Source organism: Apodemus sylvaticus, chromosome 2 (assembly GCF_947179515.1).
Source record: "Apodemus sylvaticus chromosome 2, mApoSyl1.1, whole genome shotgun sequence".
NCBI classification, from domain to species: domain Eukaryota; kingdom Metazoa; phylum Chordata; class Mammalia; order Rodentia; family Muridae; genus Apodemus; species Apodemus sylvaticus.
This window is the reverse complement of record NC_067473.1, coordinates 151,081,552-151,096,826: the sequence shown is the minus strand read 5'-3', so window position 1 is coordinate 151,096,826 and position 15,275 is coordinate 151,081,552. Positions and strand designations below refer to the sequence as shown.

At 45.3% G+C, this 15,275-nt stretch overlaps 1 protein-coding gene across 3 annotated transcripts in view; it reads right to left on the bottom strand.

Annotated features, from left to right (window-relative positions):
* The window catches only part of Cacna2d4 (calcium voltage-gated channel auxiliary subunit alpha2delta 4), a 120,333-nt gene that overhangs the window by 68,901 nt on the left and 36,157 nt on the right, over window positions 1-15,275 (bottom strand). For 2 of the 3 annotated variants that reach the window (XM_052174698.1, XM_052174699.1), the window contains exons 14-18: window positions 13,487-13,564; window positions 12,767-12,847; window positions 12,418-12,492; window positions 8,964-9,050; window positions 8,360-8,431 (exon numbers count right to left, since the gene is read on the bottom strand). In XM_052174698.1, the coding sequence (XP_052030658.1) occupies window positions 8,360-8,431; window positions 8,964-9,050; window positions 12,418-12,492; window positions 12,767-12,847; window positions 13,487-13,564 (393 nt within the window). The remainder of the gene's footprint in view (window positions 1-8,359; window positions 8,432-8,963; window positions 9,051-12,417; window positions 12,493-12,766; window positions 12,848-13,486; window positions 13,565-15,275) is intronic. The other variant, XM_052174700.1, reaches the window with a different exon arrangement.

Genomic DNA, 15,275 nt, shown 5'->3' with positions numbered 1-15,275 from the left:
AGAATATGTCTAATAAAAAATAAAATGAATTTTGAAAGTCTCTAAAAAAAAACAAAAAACAAAAACAAACAAACAAACAAAAAAACCCTTGGTTCTCAGTTGGGAACTGTTTGGGAAGGATTTGGAGGTGTGGCCTTGCTAGGTGTGTGTCACTGGGAGGTTGGCTTGAAGAGGGGACACTCTCAGCCAACCATTCCTAGCCTCCCCTCTCTTCCTTCTGCTCGTGGTTTAAACTGAGCTCTGACTCAGCCACCTTTCATCACGCCTTCGCTCTGCCTCCATGGCACCAAATGCAAAACCGATTAAATTCTTCCTTTTGCAGGCCGCCTTGGTCCCAACAATAGAAAGTAGTCAAGACACCCACCATTGCCTGCCCCCTCCCATGCCTCTTAATCCCCCCACTTCTCCCAATTATCTCCCTTCCACTTTCTTGTCTTCTTTGGCGGGGGTGACAGAATGAGTTTCATTAGGGTTTGTTTACAGGAGTATGGACATTTCCCCCGTGCCATGCTGATATGTCTGCAATGATAGTGCTTAAGATCAAAATTAGTATATATTACCTATTTTTGAGTTGATTTTTGTGCAATGTAAGAGATATGAACACATTTTATTCTTTTTCAGGCAGATATCCAGTTTTGCCAGGCCACTTGTTGCATAGGCTGTCTTTCCTCCACTCAATTCAGTGGATGTTTCTGACACTTTTGTCAAATATTTCTGTGTGTTTATTCATGGGTCCTCTCTCTGCTTGGTAAATGTCCTGGTGCCATTACCATGCTGCCTTGTCACTGTGGCTATGGTGTCATTTGGAGTAAGATACTGTGATATCCATCAGCATTCTCTCTACCTAGGATTGCTTTAGCTGCTGCTGGCTTTCTGTTTGTGTGTGTTTATTTCTATACAAATTTTGAACTTTTCCCGTAGTTTTGTGTAAATGTTGTTGGAATTTTGCTATTGCAATGGGTCTGTCCATTACTTTTGGTGGCACAGCCGTGTTCATCATGTCAATTCTGTCCCGTAAGTGTGGAAGGTCTTTCCACACTTACCATTGTCTTCAATTTATTTTTTTCAGTGCCCTAAAGCTTACATTGAATAGGCCTTTAACTTTCTGGGCTAGGTTTATTCCTAACTTAATTAAATTTCAGAAAACACTGTGAAGGAGATTTTTTTTTTCTTATCTTCTTTCTCACCAAGTTTGTTGCTGGCATTTAAGAAAGCTATTGATGTTTGTGTGTTGAATTTGCATCCTGGAACTTTAATGAAAGTGTTTATTAGATGGAGGAATCTTCTGGTGGAGTCTACAGTATCCTTTAAGTATGCAATTATGCTGTCTGCATATAGAGATAATTTGAATTCTTTCTTATTTTTATCCCTTTTATCTTTCTCGTGTCTTATTGTTCTAAAATGTTGAGAACTGTATTGGATAAGAACAAGGAGCTTGAGAACCTTGTTTCATTTCAGAACTCAGAGGGACGGCCCTCAGTTTCCACCCAGTTAGTATACTGTTGGTTCATGGTTTATTATATTTGGCCTCTAGTCTTTGGAAGTACTCCATCTTTCCCTGAGTCTTCAGTACTGTCTCAGTCACCGTTCTATTGCTGTGAAGAGACACCATGACCGAGGCAACTCATATAAAAGAAAGCATTGGAGGCTTGCTTGCAGCTTGAGAGGGTTGGTCCATTGTCATCACGGAGTGTGGGAGCACACAGCCAGCCAGCGATGGTGCTGGGCCAGTAAGTAGCTAAGAGCTGCATCTTGACCCCCAGGCAGCGGGCAAAGAAAGAGAGAGACTGTGCCTGGTATGGGGTTTTGATGCCTCAGAGCCAACTGTCAGAGACACACCTCCTCCAACAAGGACACATCTCCCAATCCTTCCCAAAGAACTCCATTAACAACTGGGGACCAAGCATTCAAGAACCTAAGGGGCCATGCTCATTCAAACCACCACAAGCACCTTAATTATGAAGTTATGCTGAACTTCGTCAAATGTGTTTCCTGCATCTATCTAGGTGGTTGTATAATTTCTATCTTTTACACTCATTTATATGGTGCTATTGGCACATATTATTGATCATTACCACATTTATTGATTTATGTATGTTGAGCTAGCTTTGCATTCATAGGATGAAAGAAACTTGGCTGCAGTCTGTGTTTTTAATGTGTTCCTGAATTTGTTTTGTTGGCATTTTGTTGAGAATTTTTGCATATGTGTTGCTCTGTGGTTTAATTTCATCTTGGTATCAGGGAAATTCTGATTTCATGGGATGTGTTTAGTAGTGTTCCTTCCATTTTGATTTTGTAGAACAGTTTGAAGAGTCTCTGTGTTAGAGCTTCCTTTAAAGTTCTGTGAATTCAGCAACACGTGCAAAGATCATTGTCTTCCTCCTCCAGCAACCATTACCTGCCCTTAACTCCTCTGTAAGAGGTGGACCCCGTTAGCTCCTCCTGTATTTCTGATAGTGATGACTGTAATGTTTGCAGGTGTTGGGGACTCCTGGTACAACAGTTGTAGCTTGTGTCTGGGAGATCGCATTTCACGACACCCCTCCCCTCCCTGTCTCTGCTGCTTGCATCCTTTCTACCCCCTTTCCTAGGATATTTTTTGAAGCTTGAGTGTAGTTATATTGATGTCCCATTTAGGGACACTCGACAGTCACTTGCTCTCAGCAAATGACTTGGGTTAGTTACAAATGAGTCTCTGCTGTAACTGTTGCCCAGAGCAAAAATGGGCTTTGCTTTCCAGAATGAAGAGAGCACCACTAATCTATGGGTAGAATCATAAATATTTAAAGGACAGCTCAACAGGCATACCATGTCAGCAAAACATTTGCGGAGACTTTCATTACCACTTCAATCTCCTTGCTTGTTATGGATTGATTTGAATTGTTTATAACTTCTGGATTTAATTTAAGTAGGTCAGCTGTAATTTAGTAGAAATTCATCTCTTTCTTTTAGGTTTTCCAACTTTTTGTAATGCAAGTCTGCTAAGTATACTGTAATGATCTTCTAGATTTCAGTGGACACCACAGTGACAACTCCCCTTTCATGCCTACTTTTACTCACCCCCTCGCTGTCACTCCATCTGTCTGTCTGTCTGTCTGTCTCCTTTTTTAAAGCTTGGCTAGAGGTTTTGTCAACTTTCTCAAGGAAGCAACTCTTCATTTTACAGATTCAAAGTATTGTTATTTCAGTCTTTATTTCATTCATTTTTGTTACATTCTTCATTGTTTCTTGTCACCTACTGGGTTTGGTTAGACTCTTATGATATTTTTGTAGCCATAAGATGCATCTTTAGTCAATCTACTTGCTATCTTCCTGATTTTTCAATGAGAGTGCTTGGTGCTGTAAATTTTCCTTTCAGGGATACTCTGGCTGCCACCTGGGGATTCTGGGAGGCTGTGCTATTGTTTGAGTTTCCATTTAGGACTTTAGAAGTCGACTACCTGATTTTTTTTTCAAGTATCACTGCTCTTGCATAAACCAATTGTTCAGGGCTAGTGAGATGGCTCAGGAAGTAAGGGAGCTTGTCCCCGAGGCAGATGGCCTGACTTCAGGCTCCAGAAGCCACATGATAGGAAGAGAAGTGACTCTACAAGCTGGTCTCTGACTTCCATGCACATGCCGCGGCACATATACATCCACATAGAAACGTACACCAAAATAAATAAACAAATAAGTAAAATCCAAGTCTCGGACAACACATTCTTGTGTGACTACAGAGTCATTAAAGAAAGCAAGGAGGAAATAAAAAAAATTCTAGTATCAAGTGAATACAAGCATATCTTATCAGAACTTCTGGGTTACAGATAAAGCAGTTGTCTATGTGTGCTTACACTAAAAAATAAGGAAAGTGCCACTGAGATCACTCAAGGGACAGACTGCTCGCTGCCAAAAGCTGATGACCCGAGTTTCGTCCCTCAAATCACATGGTGAAAGGTGAGAACTCCAACTCCCACAAGTTGTCCTCTGATCCCTACAGGCAAATTGTGGTGTGTGTGTGAATGTGTGTGGTACAAATATACATGTAGTAACTAACTAAACAAATATACATGTACTAATTAACTAAACAAACAAATAAATAAATATATTTTTAAAAGCCAGAAAGATTCAAAATAAATAACCCAATGGTGTACCTCAAGTCTTAGAACAAAATGAATCCAAACCAAAAGCAGTAGAAGGCAAGAAATAATAAAGACAATGACAAAAATTAATGAAATTAAAAAAATAATGTATAGACTTAATAAACTTGGTATTTTGAAAAAATAAATAAGATAAGCCTTTAGCCAAAACAAATAAAAGAAAGACCAAGATTAATAAAATTAAATAAAAAGTAGAAGTTACTATAGAGTTTAATGAAATCCAGAAGAACATTAAGGAATATTTTGAAAACTCATATTCTAAAAAAAATGTAAACTAGAAAATTTAGAAGAGAGAAATTTTTGAATACACATGATCAATTAAATTTAAGTCAGTAAGATAGAAACAACTTAAATATATTTGCAGCAATCAATAAGAGTGAAGTTGTACAGAAAGTCTCTCAAAAAGAAAAGCCCAAGACAGATGGATTCACTCCCTAAGTCTTATCCAACCCTCAAAGACCAATGCTGCTCAGAAATGGAAGGAACTTCCGAACATATCCTACAAGTCAGTGTGTGGAAGTCAGAACAGCATCTAGGGGCCAAAACTTGATGCCCATTTTATTTGTTAATACAGATTCTTTCTATCAGTTCTATTTCCAATAGAGAACCTTACCTGATATGACCTTGATAATCCCAAACAATTCTTGGCAGAAAGAAGAATGCTTGAGGTATCATAATTCCTTATCTCAACTTGCATTCCATAGTTATGGTAACAAACCAGCATGGTATTGGCGCAAACACAGGCATGTAGGTCAGTGGAACAGTAGAGAGAATCCAAAGACCAATCCATACAGCTACCTAACGTCTGACAAAGGCGTCAATATATACACTGGAGAGAAGAGAGACTTCAGCACAGGTGCCAGGGAAAACTGGATTTCTATATGCACGAGTTAATAGAATTAGATTCGTGTAGCTGACCTGGCTCAATAGTCAATTAAAAACAAATCAAGGCCTTTTATATAGCATCTAAAACTTAGAAGCTACTAGAAGAAACATAGGGGAAAAACTTCAGGATACAGACAAAGGAAGGACTTTCTGGAAAGGACTCTAGTGGCATAACATCCTAAGAACTGACAAAGGGATCACATGGGTAAAAAAAGGGATCCATGCACAGCAAAGGAGGCTGTCTCTACCAGGAAGAGCCTCCTGGAACAAATCTTTGCCAACTACATGTCAATCATGGAATTAATTTCTAGACCAAATAAAGAGCTGCAGAACCAAACACTGGAACCGTTATACAATGCCAGTGGAAAGAGAAACTTGTCTAGTCACCGTGGAGATCAGTATGGCACTTTCATTCCCATGTGACCCAGTCATATCGCCCCTGGGTGTGTGCCTGGAGGAATCCAAGCCGACATATCACATGGGCCTCGTCCTTCCTTGTTTATTGCTGTTCTGTTCCCAACCGCTAAGAAATGAACCAGGCTAGGTGTCTGCTGCTGGTCTTTGTTAAGTTGTGGGTTGTTTTTCCCACCCTTTATTGCCCCCCCCCATTTCACCCCCTAACACCAGATAGGAGAGAAACAGGATAGAGGGGAGAGAGATAGAGACATAGATAGATAGATAGATAGATAGATAGATAGATAGATAGATAGATAGATTCTTGAATACAATTTCATTATTCTTGTTTCTTTTTTGAGCACAACTACTGATAAACCACAACCAACACTCCTGAATGACCAACCACTAACCCCACACTTTGGGGCTCTAGCATTTATAGACCCTCTGAAAGATTCCCAGAATTCCAAATGTCACACAGTTGCAGAAACTATCTGCTGCTGGCAAAACCATGTTCCTCTGTTAGAGCACAAGGTAAATCATAGTCAGTTTCTGCAAAGCAGCTCTACATCCCTACACCTGGGATGAAAATAAAAACATATTCTTATAAGATTTTTAAAAAGAAACCAAAATTCCAGAATTCTCAAAACTTGTCACTACAAATGTCCATCAACAGATTTCAAAACAAAAGTAATACACACACACACACACACACGGGAGTTCTAGAACTCCCTAAAGAAAAGTGAAATCAGAACATCTGCAGGAGACTGGATGGAACTGGAGATCATTATGATGAGTGCAATAAGCCAGACTAATAAAGACAAATACTCCATGTGATCACCCATATGTGAGATCTAGATTTAAAATGACATATGGGTGGGCGCCTGTATAAACTTGAGTATTTATGTATCCATGTGCAAAGGCTAGGAAACTTTAAAGGGGATCCTAAAGAGCTGGGTAACATGGTGAAGGAGGGAGGAGAAGATACGGGAATACATGTTACATGAAGCAGAGGAGGGCAGGGTCTCTGGGGAGGAAGGGAAGTAGCCAAAAAGGGCACTCAGTGTGACAGGCCCAAAAGAGAAACGCTGTGCGTTTTCTATCACATGTGAGTCCTAGCTTCTAATTATGAATATATACCCCATATAATACACATGATTACATATTACATAAAAATATATAATTATGTATAACACATACATGTATATATATGTGTGTGTGTATACATATACATACACATACACACACATACATATACATATATGACCAAGTGTGTGTAGAGGCTAGGAAACCAGAAAGGAGCACATGAAAGGAAAAAAGAGACTTTAAAAGAGAGGAATGGGGAGGGTAATAGAACAAATGTAATGCAAATGTGGAAGAGACCCACAGACAGGGGATGAGAAGGGGGGAAGGGTGACTGGAGGGCTAATTACAAGTAAGCATGTAGGAAACTGCCACGGATACCTGCTACTTCATAATTTAATCTTATAAAGAAAAATATTTTTCCAGACAATTGGGAGTCTTTAAGACTGGCGCTGTGAGTATACAGGTCTCAAAGACTTCCTGTCTAGAATTTGTGATGTGCTGTGATCCTAGACTCATTTCTGGCTTCTCTGAATGTCTCCATCTCTAAGAATCAGACAGTTAGGAACCTGCCTTGTAGATCTGCTGAATAAATGGGCATCTGTACAGTCCCACATCTGGGAAATCTGACTGTCATTATCAGTGTGATTAGCAGTAGGAAGACTCGACAACTGTGTGCTCTGAAGCAAGCACCAAAGCTACCATTGCCACTAGCATCCTGCTTTCTTGATGCACTCATGTTAAAGCAAGTCTTGACACTCTCAAATGGCTTATTAGTAGCAACGAGCAAAATTCCCAGGCAAGAAGAAGTTCCTGTAGAAGTGTAGACTGCTGTTCTGGTTAGGACTCTGCCTGGTGACTTTGAGAGGCACTGGAGATGCCTTGAGAGGACCCTGGCCCTGGGAGAAAGGGTGAGAACAGACTCCACCCACTGTGTGCACCACTGTGATGGCCACAGCACAGCTGTTCTGGTTGCTAAGCGGGCATGCACACCTGAGGTTTCTCATGCTAGGTTCTATGTCCTGGTGGCTGGGTCTCACCAGGAGTCTTAGGACATGCTGAGGACACAGAGAAGGGACCATGACTCTTGAGCCAGTTATCTCTGTTGATCTGGTGTTACTGACATCCCCAGTGTGCCTGATGGGCACACACAGCAGTCTTGGTGGAGACCAGTACGCTGTGTAGAAGGGACACTGGCTGCGCCTCTCAGTTCAGTCTCTGCAGAGTTCTGTGTACAGGCAAGGACTCAGGTCTAATTGCTGCAGACAGATGCTTTGTTCTTGGAGCGGAGGCAGGTGGGTAATGAAGGAGGCGGTGGGGGTGGCTGTACAGGGGGAGGTGACATTTGTTAATATGTCAAGGGATGGTGTGAATTCAGAGGATGCGTCAGAATCGTTTGAGTGAGAAGATGAAACGGTCTTTTCTAATGACACACAGGTCTGTAGAGACAGCAGGGGGTTTCCGGTTTTGATTCTCTGTAGTAAGGGTATTTGTTTCCGTTTCTCAGTATTTGGAAGAAAATCAGCTTCAGAGAGGAGTGAATACTCCCAACCTTTCCCCATGCGACGCGTTTTAGCACAGCTTCTGGCGGTTTGCAAAATTAACTGTCACTTTCTCCCCTTCTATCATAAACAACCAAAGGGCCAAATAGCAAGCAGCAGAGGGAAGCAGGAAGAGCTGCCTGTGATCTGGCAGCCTCCATACCAGCAGTCTCCACAGAACGGAGCATCAGTAAGATCAACAGAGCACTTCCTACCCCATGCCTTCCCCTCTCTCCTCATCCCCCCAGGCCATGGTGAAGTCCAAGCCCAGGCTCAGTGCTGCCTGCCTGGACCTCGTGGCCACTGCCTCCAGCTCCTTACCCCTTTGTCCAGTGGCACCTTCACATCCATGGAGTGAGACCCTGTTTCCCCATTGATCATGGCGGTCCTCAGCTTTAAGAGGAAAGAAAAGGGAATTGGTTCCTAGTCACCTGGCTTTGGGCTTTGACTATGACTTAGGATCCCTGGGACACTGGCTCTTCCCTTTGCCTCTGAGCAGATTTCTAGGAGGGAAGATGGACCAGGGTCTAGGTGCCACTGGTTCACAGTCGTGGGCTTCCACTGAGGCAGGGCTCTAGGGATAGATGCTCTGGGATACAGCGTTGTGTTGCTGAGACATAATCTCCTCTAGGATGTAATATGGAGACTAGAAGTTAAGCACAACCCTGAAACCATGCTGGGCTCATAGGCACGAGCTCAGCCTGTCTCAGTAACCTGTGATGCCAGGGTCATGGCTCGACAGCCACAGTTGCTGAAAGAATCACAGGCACAGAACCCAACTGCTCTGTTTCAGAGCTTCCTGGAGGCCTCCCGCGGCACCCAGGGCTCCTTTGGCCACTACAGGGCTAACTGGGGGGGGGGGGAGGGAGGGAGGGGGAGGGGGTGCGGGGGGGGGGAGCTTCTCCCTCCCTTGTTCTTCACTCACGATTTCAGCTCGGTCCTCCCACTCCACTTCTGAGAGGTCCACACTGTTGTAGTTGGGTTTGGGTCTCAGCTTCTTTCCTTCTCTGTACTGGAGTGGGCCAGACAGGATGGAAAAGGTGGGGTTAGCATGAACCCTGTCCCCCTTCCCTCTTCTTTAAAATCTTCCAAGTACCCTCATAAAATCAAAGCATCCCATAATCTTCCAGGATGAGTCAGGCCAAACTTTTACTCAATGCAAAGCTTCTATGACCAATGTGTGCCACAGATGGCTTCCAAGACACACACACACACACACACACACACACACACACACACACACACACGTGTCATGACAGGCATCTCCCTATTTTGAGAGACAACTTGTCAGTTTGGACAGCTCTTATTACTAGAAAGTTCTCCCTCCTGTGGAGTTCAAATCTGTCTCCTAACTTTTGCTTCTCATTGTCAGCTTTCATCAGGAACCACCTAGAACCTGTTCCTCCTGACAAGGCTTGAGATGTTCAATCTTGTCACTTCTAAGACTTGACTGTCTCCAGCTAAACATTTCCAGTCTGAAGACACCTCAGTTCTCTGAAGATGCTCAGCTCTGTCAATGTCACCCTGAAAATGGAGCTGTCAGGGAAGAAATCAATATTGCTCATTGAGTCTGGCCAGGAGATGAGAGGGGTGTGGTTTGTGAGCTGAAGCACCGTGGCCTCTGCCTGGGTTTCTGAAGGCTGCTTGGACAGGCAGGCCAGCTTGGCTGCCCAGATGGTGCCATCAGCCAGGCAAATCCCCTTGGTGCTGTCACATGGTGCTCTCCCACACGTGGGTGTTTAGTTTGCAGAGCGCCCCCCTATTTCTCATGTATTTCATTTTGTTAATCTCAGATGATCATTTTAGAACGCTTCATGAGCAATCATCTTCTCCAGATTTTAAGGCATCTGCAGAAGTATCTCCTCTCAATAGATTTTTTTTTTAAATTGGTCAGATCCAAGGCAGATCTGCAGTGCTTAATAACCACCTGTCTCCAAAATTTGACAGAGATCCATGAACCAATTCTCGGAGCGGAATCATTCTCGTTTTTTCTCCCTCTCTCCCTCTCTTACCCTTTTGCTCTCTTTCACTCTCTCTCCCTGACAGATATCATCATGTTATCTGTAATTACGCCCATGGTACTTCCCTGATTTAGTTTAGTAGTGCCATCCATAAAGGAGAGAGGAGAGTTTATCACCAGAGTATATTATAAATAGCTCCATCTACTTCTGTAAATGGGTCCCCAGTAGATATTTGGGGGTTTCAGTCACTGTCACTGTGTATCTTATTTCTGCTGGTTGTTTCATTTACTTGGCTTTTATTGTTTCTCTCCTGATTGTAGTATGCTGCTGCTCCACTGTCCCTGCTGTGATCACCTCCTTACCCGTGGCCACACAATGCTCTGTCTTCAGCCTTCCCGACATCCAGGGTCATCAAGGCTGTGCTGTCTTCTTCTACTTGAGCTGTCTCTCTGGCAACATTCCAGTGCCATTTCCTAAGTCTCAGCTACACCTGACACATTGTAGCCCATCCTTAGCCTCTCAAAATAAACACATGATTTCATGTAGTTGGGGGACAGTGACATAGAAAGGGTTTTAGGCCCTAGTATGTCTCTTGACCTTTCTTGTTCTATTGCTAAGTATATTCTCTATTATTTTGCTTTCTGGAATTCTACCATTTGCTTTCCTGATAATACCTTCCTTACAGAGTATCCAGTGTAAGCCCTACTGTGTTCTTTGGTAAGCAATTCATATTGCTTATGTGCCTTCACGCATCAGATTTTGATTAGATGTACTCTTCTGTTTACAACACTCTTACTAGCATGATAATGTCAGGCACACAGTAGGTCCTCAATATGAACTGTGAAAGCATTCTTCATGTGAGTTACCTAGATGGATGCATGCAGGTGGCTTTCTGATTCATGTCCCTTAATTCTATATGTCCCTTAACTCTTTAAGTCAACTTTGGTATCAACCTACATGTCCTCTCCCTGTGAGTCACTTGATAGCACTGGTCCAAGGACCTGTTAGTGTAAGACTGCTCATTATAGGTTCAGATAAATGCCCTGCTGAGTCTGGGTTGGGAAGGCAGTGGGGATAGACCAATGCATCTCCCATCTGAGCCCTACCATTTGCCTTGAGCGGTTCAGTCAAACGTCTTAGGAGATTCTGTATCCACTTGAGCTAACTGCTATAAGACTCAGTTCAGCTGGTCTCCCCAAATAACTCCTGAGGCAGAGACGCCTCTTTGTAAATTCTGCTATCCAAGCCTCTTGGGGTTCCTCAGAAGACAGAAGAGGAGTAGGTTTAAGATGCCTCCAGGCCTTTAGATGCACTCCTCCCTTATGCCTCCAGCCTCACACCAGCAATGTGGCCACTGCAACTGCGAATAGGGCCAATTCCCAGGGCCAATCCCCAGAGGTTGAGTATTCAGACACTAGGTACTCGGGAGAACTCATGAAAATACCCACATCTCCTGGACAGAGTCACAGGGGGACAGGGGTCCTAGGCAGCATGGAAGGTAGACTCAGGGAACCTTCCCTGCCCTTGTGAGAGGCCTTGCTATTTTTGTTGTTCACATTCCCTCCTTGGGCCTCTGGGGCTCTGCTGATCCATCTGTCAGATTGTAGGAGGGATGGAGTCACCGAGACAGTGAGGGTTTGTCATGTCTGTAGTGATGAGACTTTAAAAAAGATTTATTTGACTTGAAATTAAGTGTATGTGTGTGTCCGTGGCTATGTCCATGTGAAGGCAGGTGCCCATGGAGACCAGAGGCATCCCATCCCCGGGGACTGGAGTTAAAGAATGTTGTGAGCTGGCTGAAGGGGGTTCTGGGACTGAACTCGGGTGCTCTTAGCTGCTGAGCCATCTCTCCCTCATGGTTTGGCTCTTACACAACTCTCGAAGGCCTCTTTATAGGCAGCTAGATTCCAGCACAGCACTGTTGGAAAATGCTGGAATGTCTGGGGATGAAAAGCTTAGTGAGAGGTTTGATGTCCTTCAGGAGGGGTACAGAACTGGCGTCTCTTTCTCATTGTTTTTCTGGGGTCAACAGGTTCATTCTGTCCCATGCTCCCACGCAGGCACGCCATGCTTGCTGTATGCACCCCACCAGAGCATAAAGCAATAGGCTTAGCCAGCTACGGACTGAAATAGTTCTTTCTTTATAGGCTTGCGACTGCAGATGTTTTATCACGGAAATGGAAACTGGCTGTCCTGCCGGACTCCACTCTCACAAGCCCAGCCTGTATCACTGCTCTCTGTTCTGTCCGCCAATCCTTCCATCTATTTTTACCTTGTGCATCCTCCTAGATAACACTTTGGAAATAGGTACAATGGTGTTGATGTTCCTCTTGTATGATCCAAGGAATTTTAGCCATTTTTTTTTCTTGTGAACTGTCTCCGAATGTCACATTGTTAGAATCTTGAGGCTGCACTTACCAAAGGTCGGAGGTCAGGATGAGAGAGGATGTAGCCATTGTTAGTGTTCAAAAAGGCGTATCCATGCACCCCAAGCTGCCAAGGTCAAGGGTTGGGGGCATTAGACACGTTGGATGGCTGGGCAGGGGAAGAGGAGAGGGGATCGTTGAAATCAGCTTTAAATAGGGATTCACAGTAAGCCAGTGTCACGCTCCCACCTATTGGTCTCTGGTCCAGCAACCATGGACAGAAGCCAAGACACTGAAACTGTGAGCCCAAATAACTCTCTCCTCCCTCTGAGCTGATCTCTGTCACAGCAATGGAGAGCTGTGGCTTAGGCACCATCCCCCTGGGGTCCACTCAGGCTCACCTTGTATCGGGGTGCCAGCTTCATGAGCTCTCTGAGGGTCACGTCCGAGCCCACTACACCCAGGAGAATGCCGTGGGATCTCTAGAGGGAACAGTGCAAGGGTCAGGGAAACTGGGCTTCCCAGACGAGACTCTAGGCCTCCTTGGATCCTGGAAAGGGAAGTGTTTACTGATCTTCCTTTGCAGTTAGATTGCAGGCTGAGTTCGGGGCCCCAGGGGCAAGCTCAGCTGTTAGGAAGATTAATGCCCTGCATTAATATTTAAGTAGTAACATTTAAATGAAACACAAAGCTAAGTGAGATATTAATATTCATGCCAGAGGATGAAATAAAAGGACCATAACTTACATAATTTATAAAAATTTATAATTTTTATATAGCCTCCAGAGCACAAATGACCCATAGGGAAGTGTTTTCTCGCCAGACATACTATGGAAAGCTCTAGAGATCCCCTCACTAGAGGCCTTCATGTAGAAGCCCACTTTGGCTAGTTAAGTGTGATTAACCTGGAAGGCTAGCAGAAACCCCGTAGCCTTCTATCATCTCCAGAGCAAAGCAGGGGCTGCCCCACCCCGACAAGCCTGCGGGAACTTGGGGGGAAAGCATGGACATCAGCCCCGTAGTTGGCCAGGAGGTTCTTCCACAGCTGGCCTAGGATGGCTGTGAAGCTCAGTGGGTAGAACTCTAACCTCCGTGCTGCAGCACAGGGAAGGGCTACTCACTGTTTCGTTCTTTTTGCTGAAGACTGGCATGGCCACTGTGGTGAGGAGCATCAGGCTTTGTGCCTCTGAGGTGAAGAGCTGTGGGGAGAGGGGAAGCAGACTAGGTTCACATCACTCAGCAAAAGCAATCTCATCTGGGCAGACCAAGGACGAGCCCAAGCCCAGCACACAGAGTACAGCACAGCACAGCTTTTCCCAGAAGCCTCTGATGCAGACCCGAGGTCTCTGCACCGCATGGCCCAGGCCAGCGGATAGAAAGGAAGACATTTCTGTACAGCGGCTCAGACACACAGACATGGGTCAGGAGCAACGGCCTGAGGGCAGGGTGTCTGAGCATCGGCTGCCTCGGGTCACCCCTAACACACATGGGGAAGACCCCTAGCTCTGTCCACTCAGAAGACAGAACCAGAACCAAATCAGGAAGGGACTCCTGCTACCCAGAAGGGGCCTGCACATGTGCCTCTCTCATAATGAAAACGACAACAGGCAAGCACCCTGTGCAAGGAGCCTGTTGCTCGGGTTGCCGAAGGCCATTGTGTGTGCCAGACCTCCTCGGGTCAGTGCCAGGTTTGCCTCTTCTCTTCCTCCGATGTCTCAGCACGGAGCTGGGAAGCCAGGCTTCCCTGCATGGACCCCACAGCATCTCCTTTACTCTAGGTTCAGTCTTCCCAGCTACACAAGACTTGTAGGACCTCGAGGAGCTGTGGCTCTCCCAAACCAGGGAAGCATCTTCAGGGGCGCTGCAGCCAAGGGGCGCTTGGCTGGGCCTCCTCTACCTCCCTTAGGCGTCATCTCATACTTGGGTAGTGTGAGCTGTCCCCACGCCCTCGGCTTTGGATCGTGGTACAGGAAAAGGTTACCTGTTCTCCGAGGACTACTGTCCTTAACCTGACGGGCCCAGGCATCTATCTGCACGTGGGCCTGGTTTTCAGACATGCTTGAAGTTTCAGAGGATATGTAAGGGGAGACTGGAGATGTGACACCAAGGGCTTTAACTGAGGAGACAGAGGTCATTTGTTCCTCACCTAATGTTTGGTCATTAGGTGAGGATAAAGCCAGACCCTGGGAGGCCATCTGAGTGTGATGTACCTCAGTATGGCTGACAGGAACTGCCTGAAATCATGTGCACAGTGGCTCACTGAAGCAAGGCTTGGTCTCTGCCACTGTCCCTTCCTTCCTAATTCTCTGCTGGACTCCCATCCACTGCTACCTAACTGGGGCTGCTATCAAGGCACGGCCGCCACTGTCCACAGCCCAGTTTCCTCTTACATTGCAAGTTCTCAGACTTCCTTCTGCCGGCTCCTCCGCATGCCCTTACTGTGCACATGGGAGAGAGACCCAGGGAGCACATGCCGGGCTGGGGGCGGGAGGAACGAGCAAGGAAGAATGAGTGTAAGCTCACAACAAGAGGGCATCGAGACAGAGCCACAGCAGGTCTCCGCCTCTCTCTTCTGGCCTCCCCCTTTCCCCTCCCATCTCTCCAACCAGGGTCAGATGGCCTGTGACCAACGAGCACCTGGACAACAGAGGGGACAGCAGATGGAGAATGCTTTTCCCATGGTCTCAGCTCAGGGAGTGGCCATCAGTGTGGGACAGATGGGGATCTCCTGGGCAAGGCTTCCGGGAAGAGCCCGCTCCAGCTGGTCAGGCGCACTGAAGGAACTTTAGAATGGATTCCTGAGGCTTTTGGCCCCAGCTTGGCAAAGTGGTTTATAGTTACAGTTCCATGCTAGAGTACATGCGCCCTTGTCCTCAGACACAGAGTACAGAAAAGGGTGTCTTCTCAGCC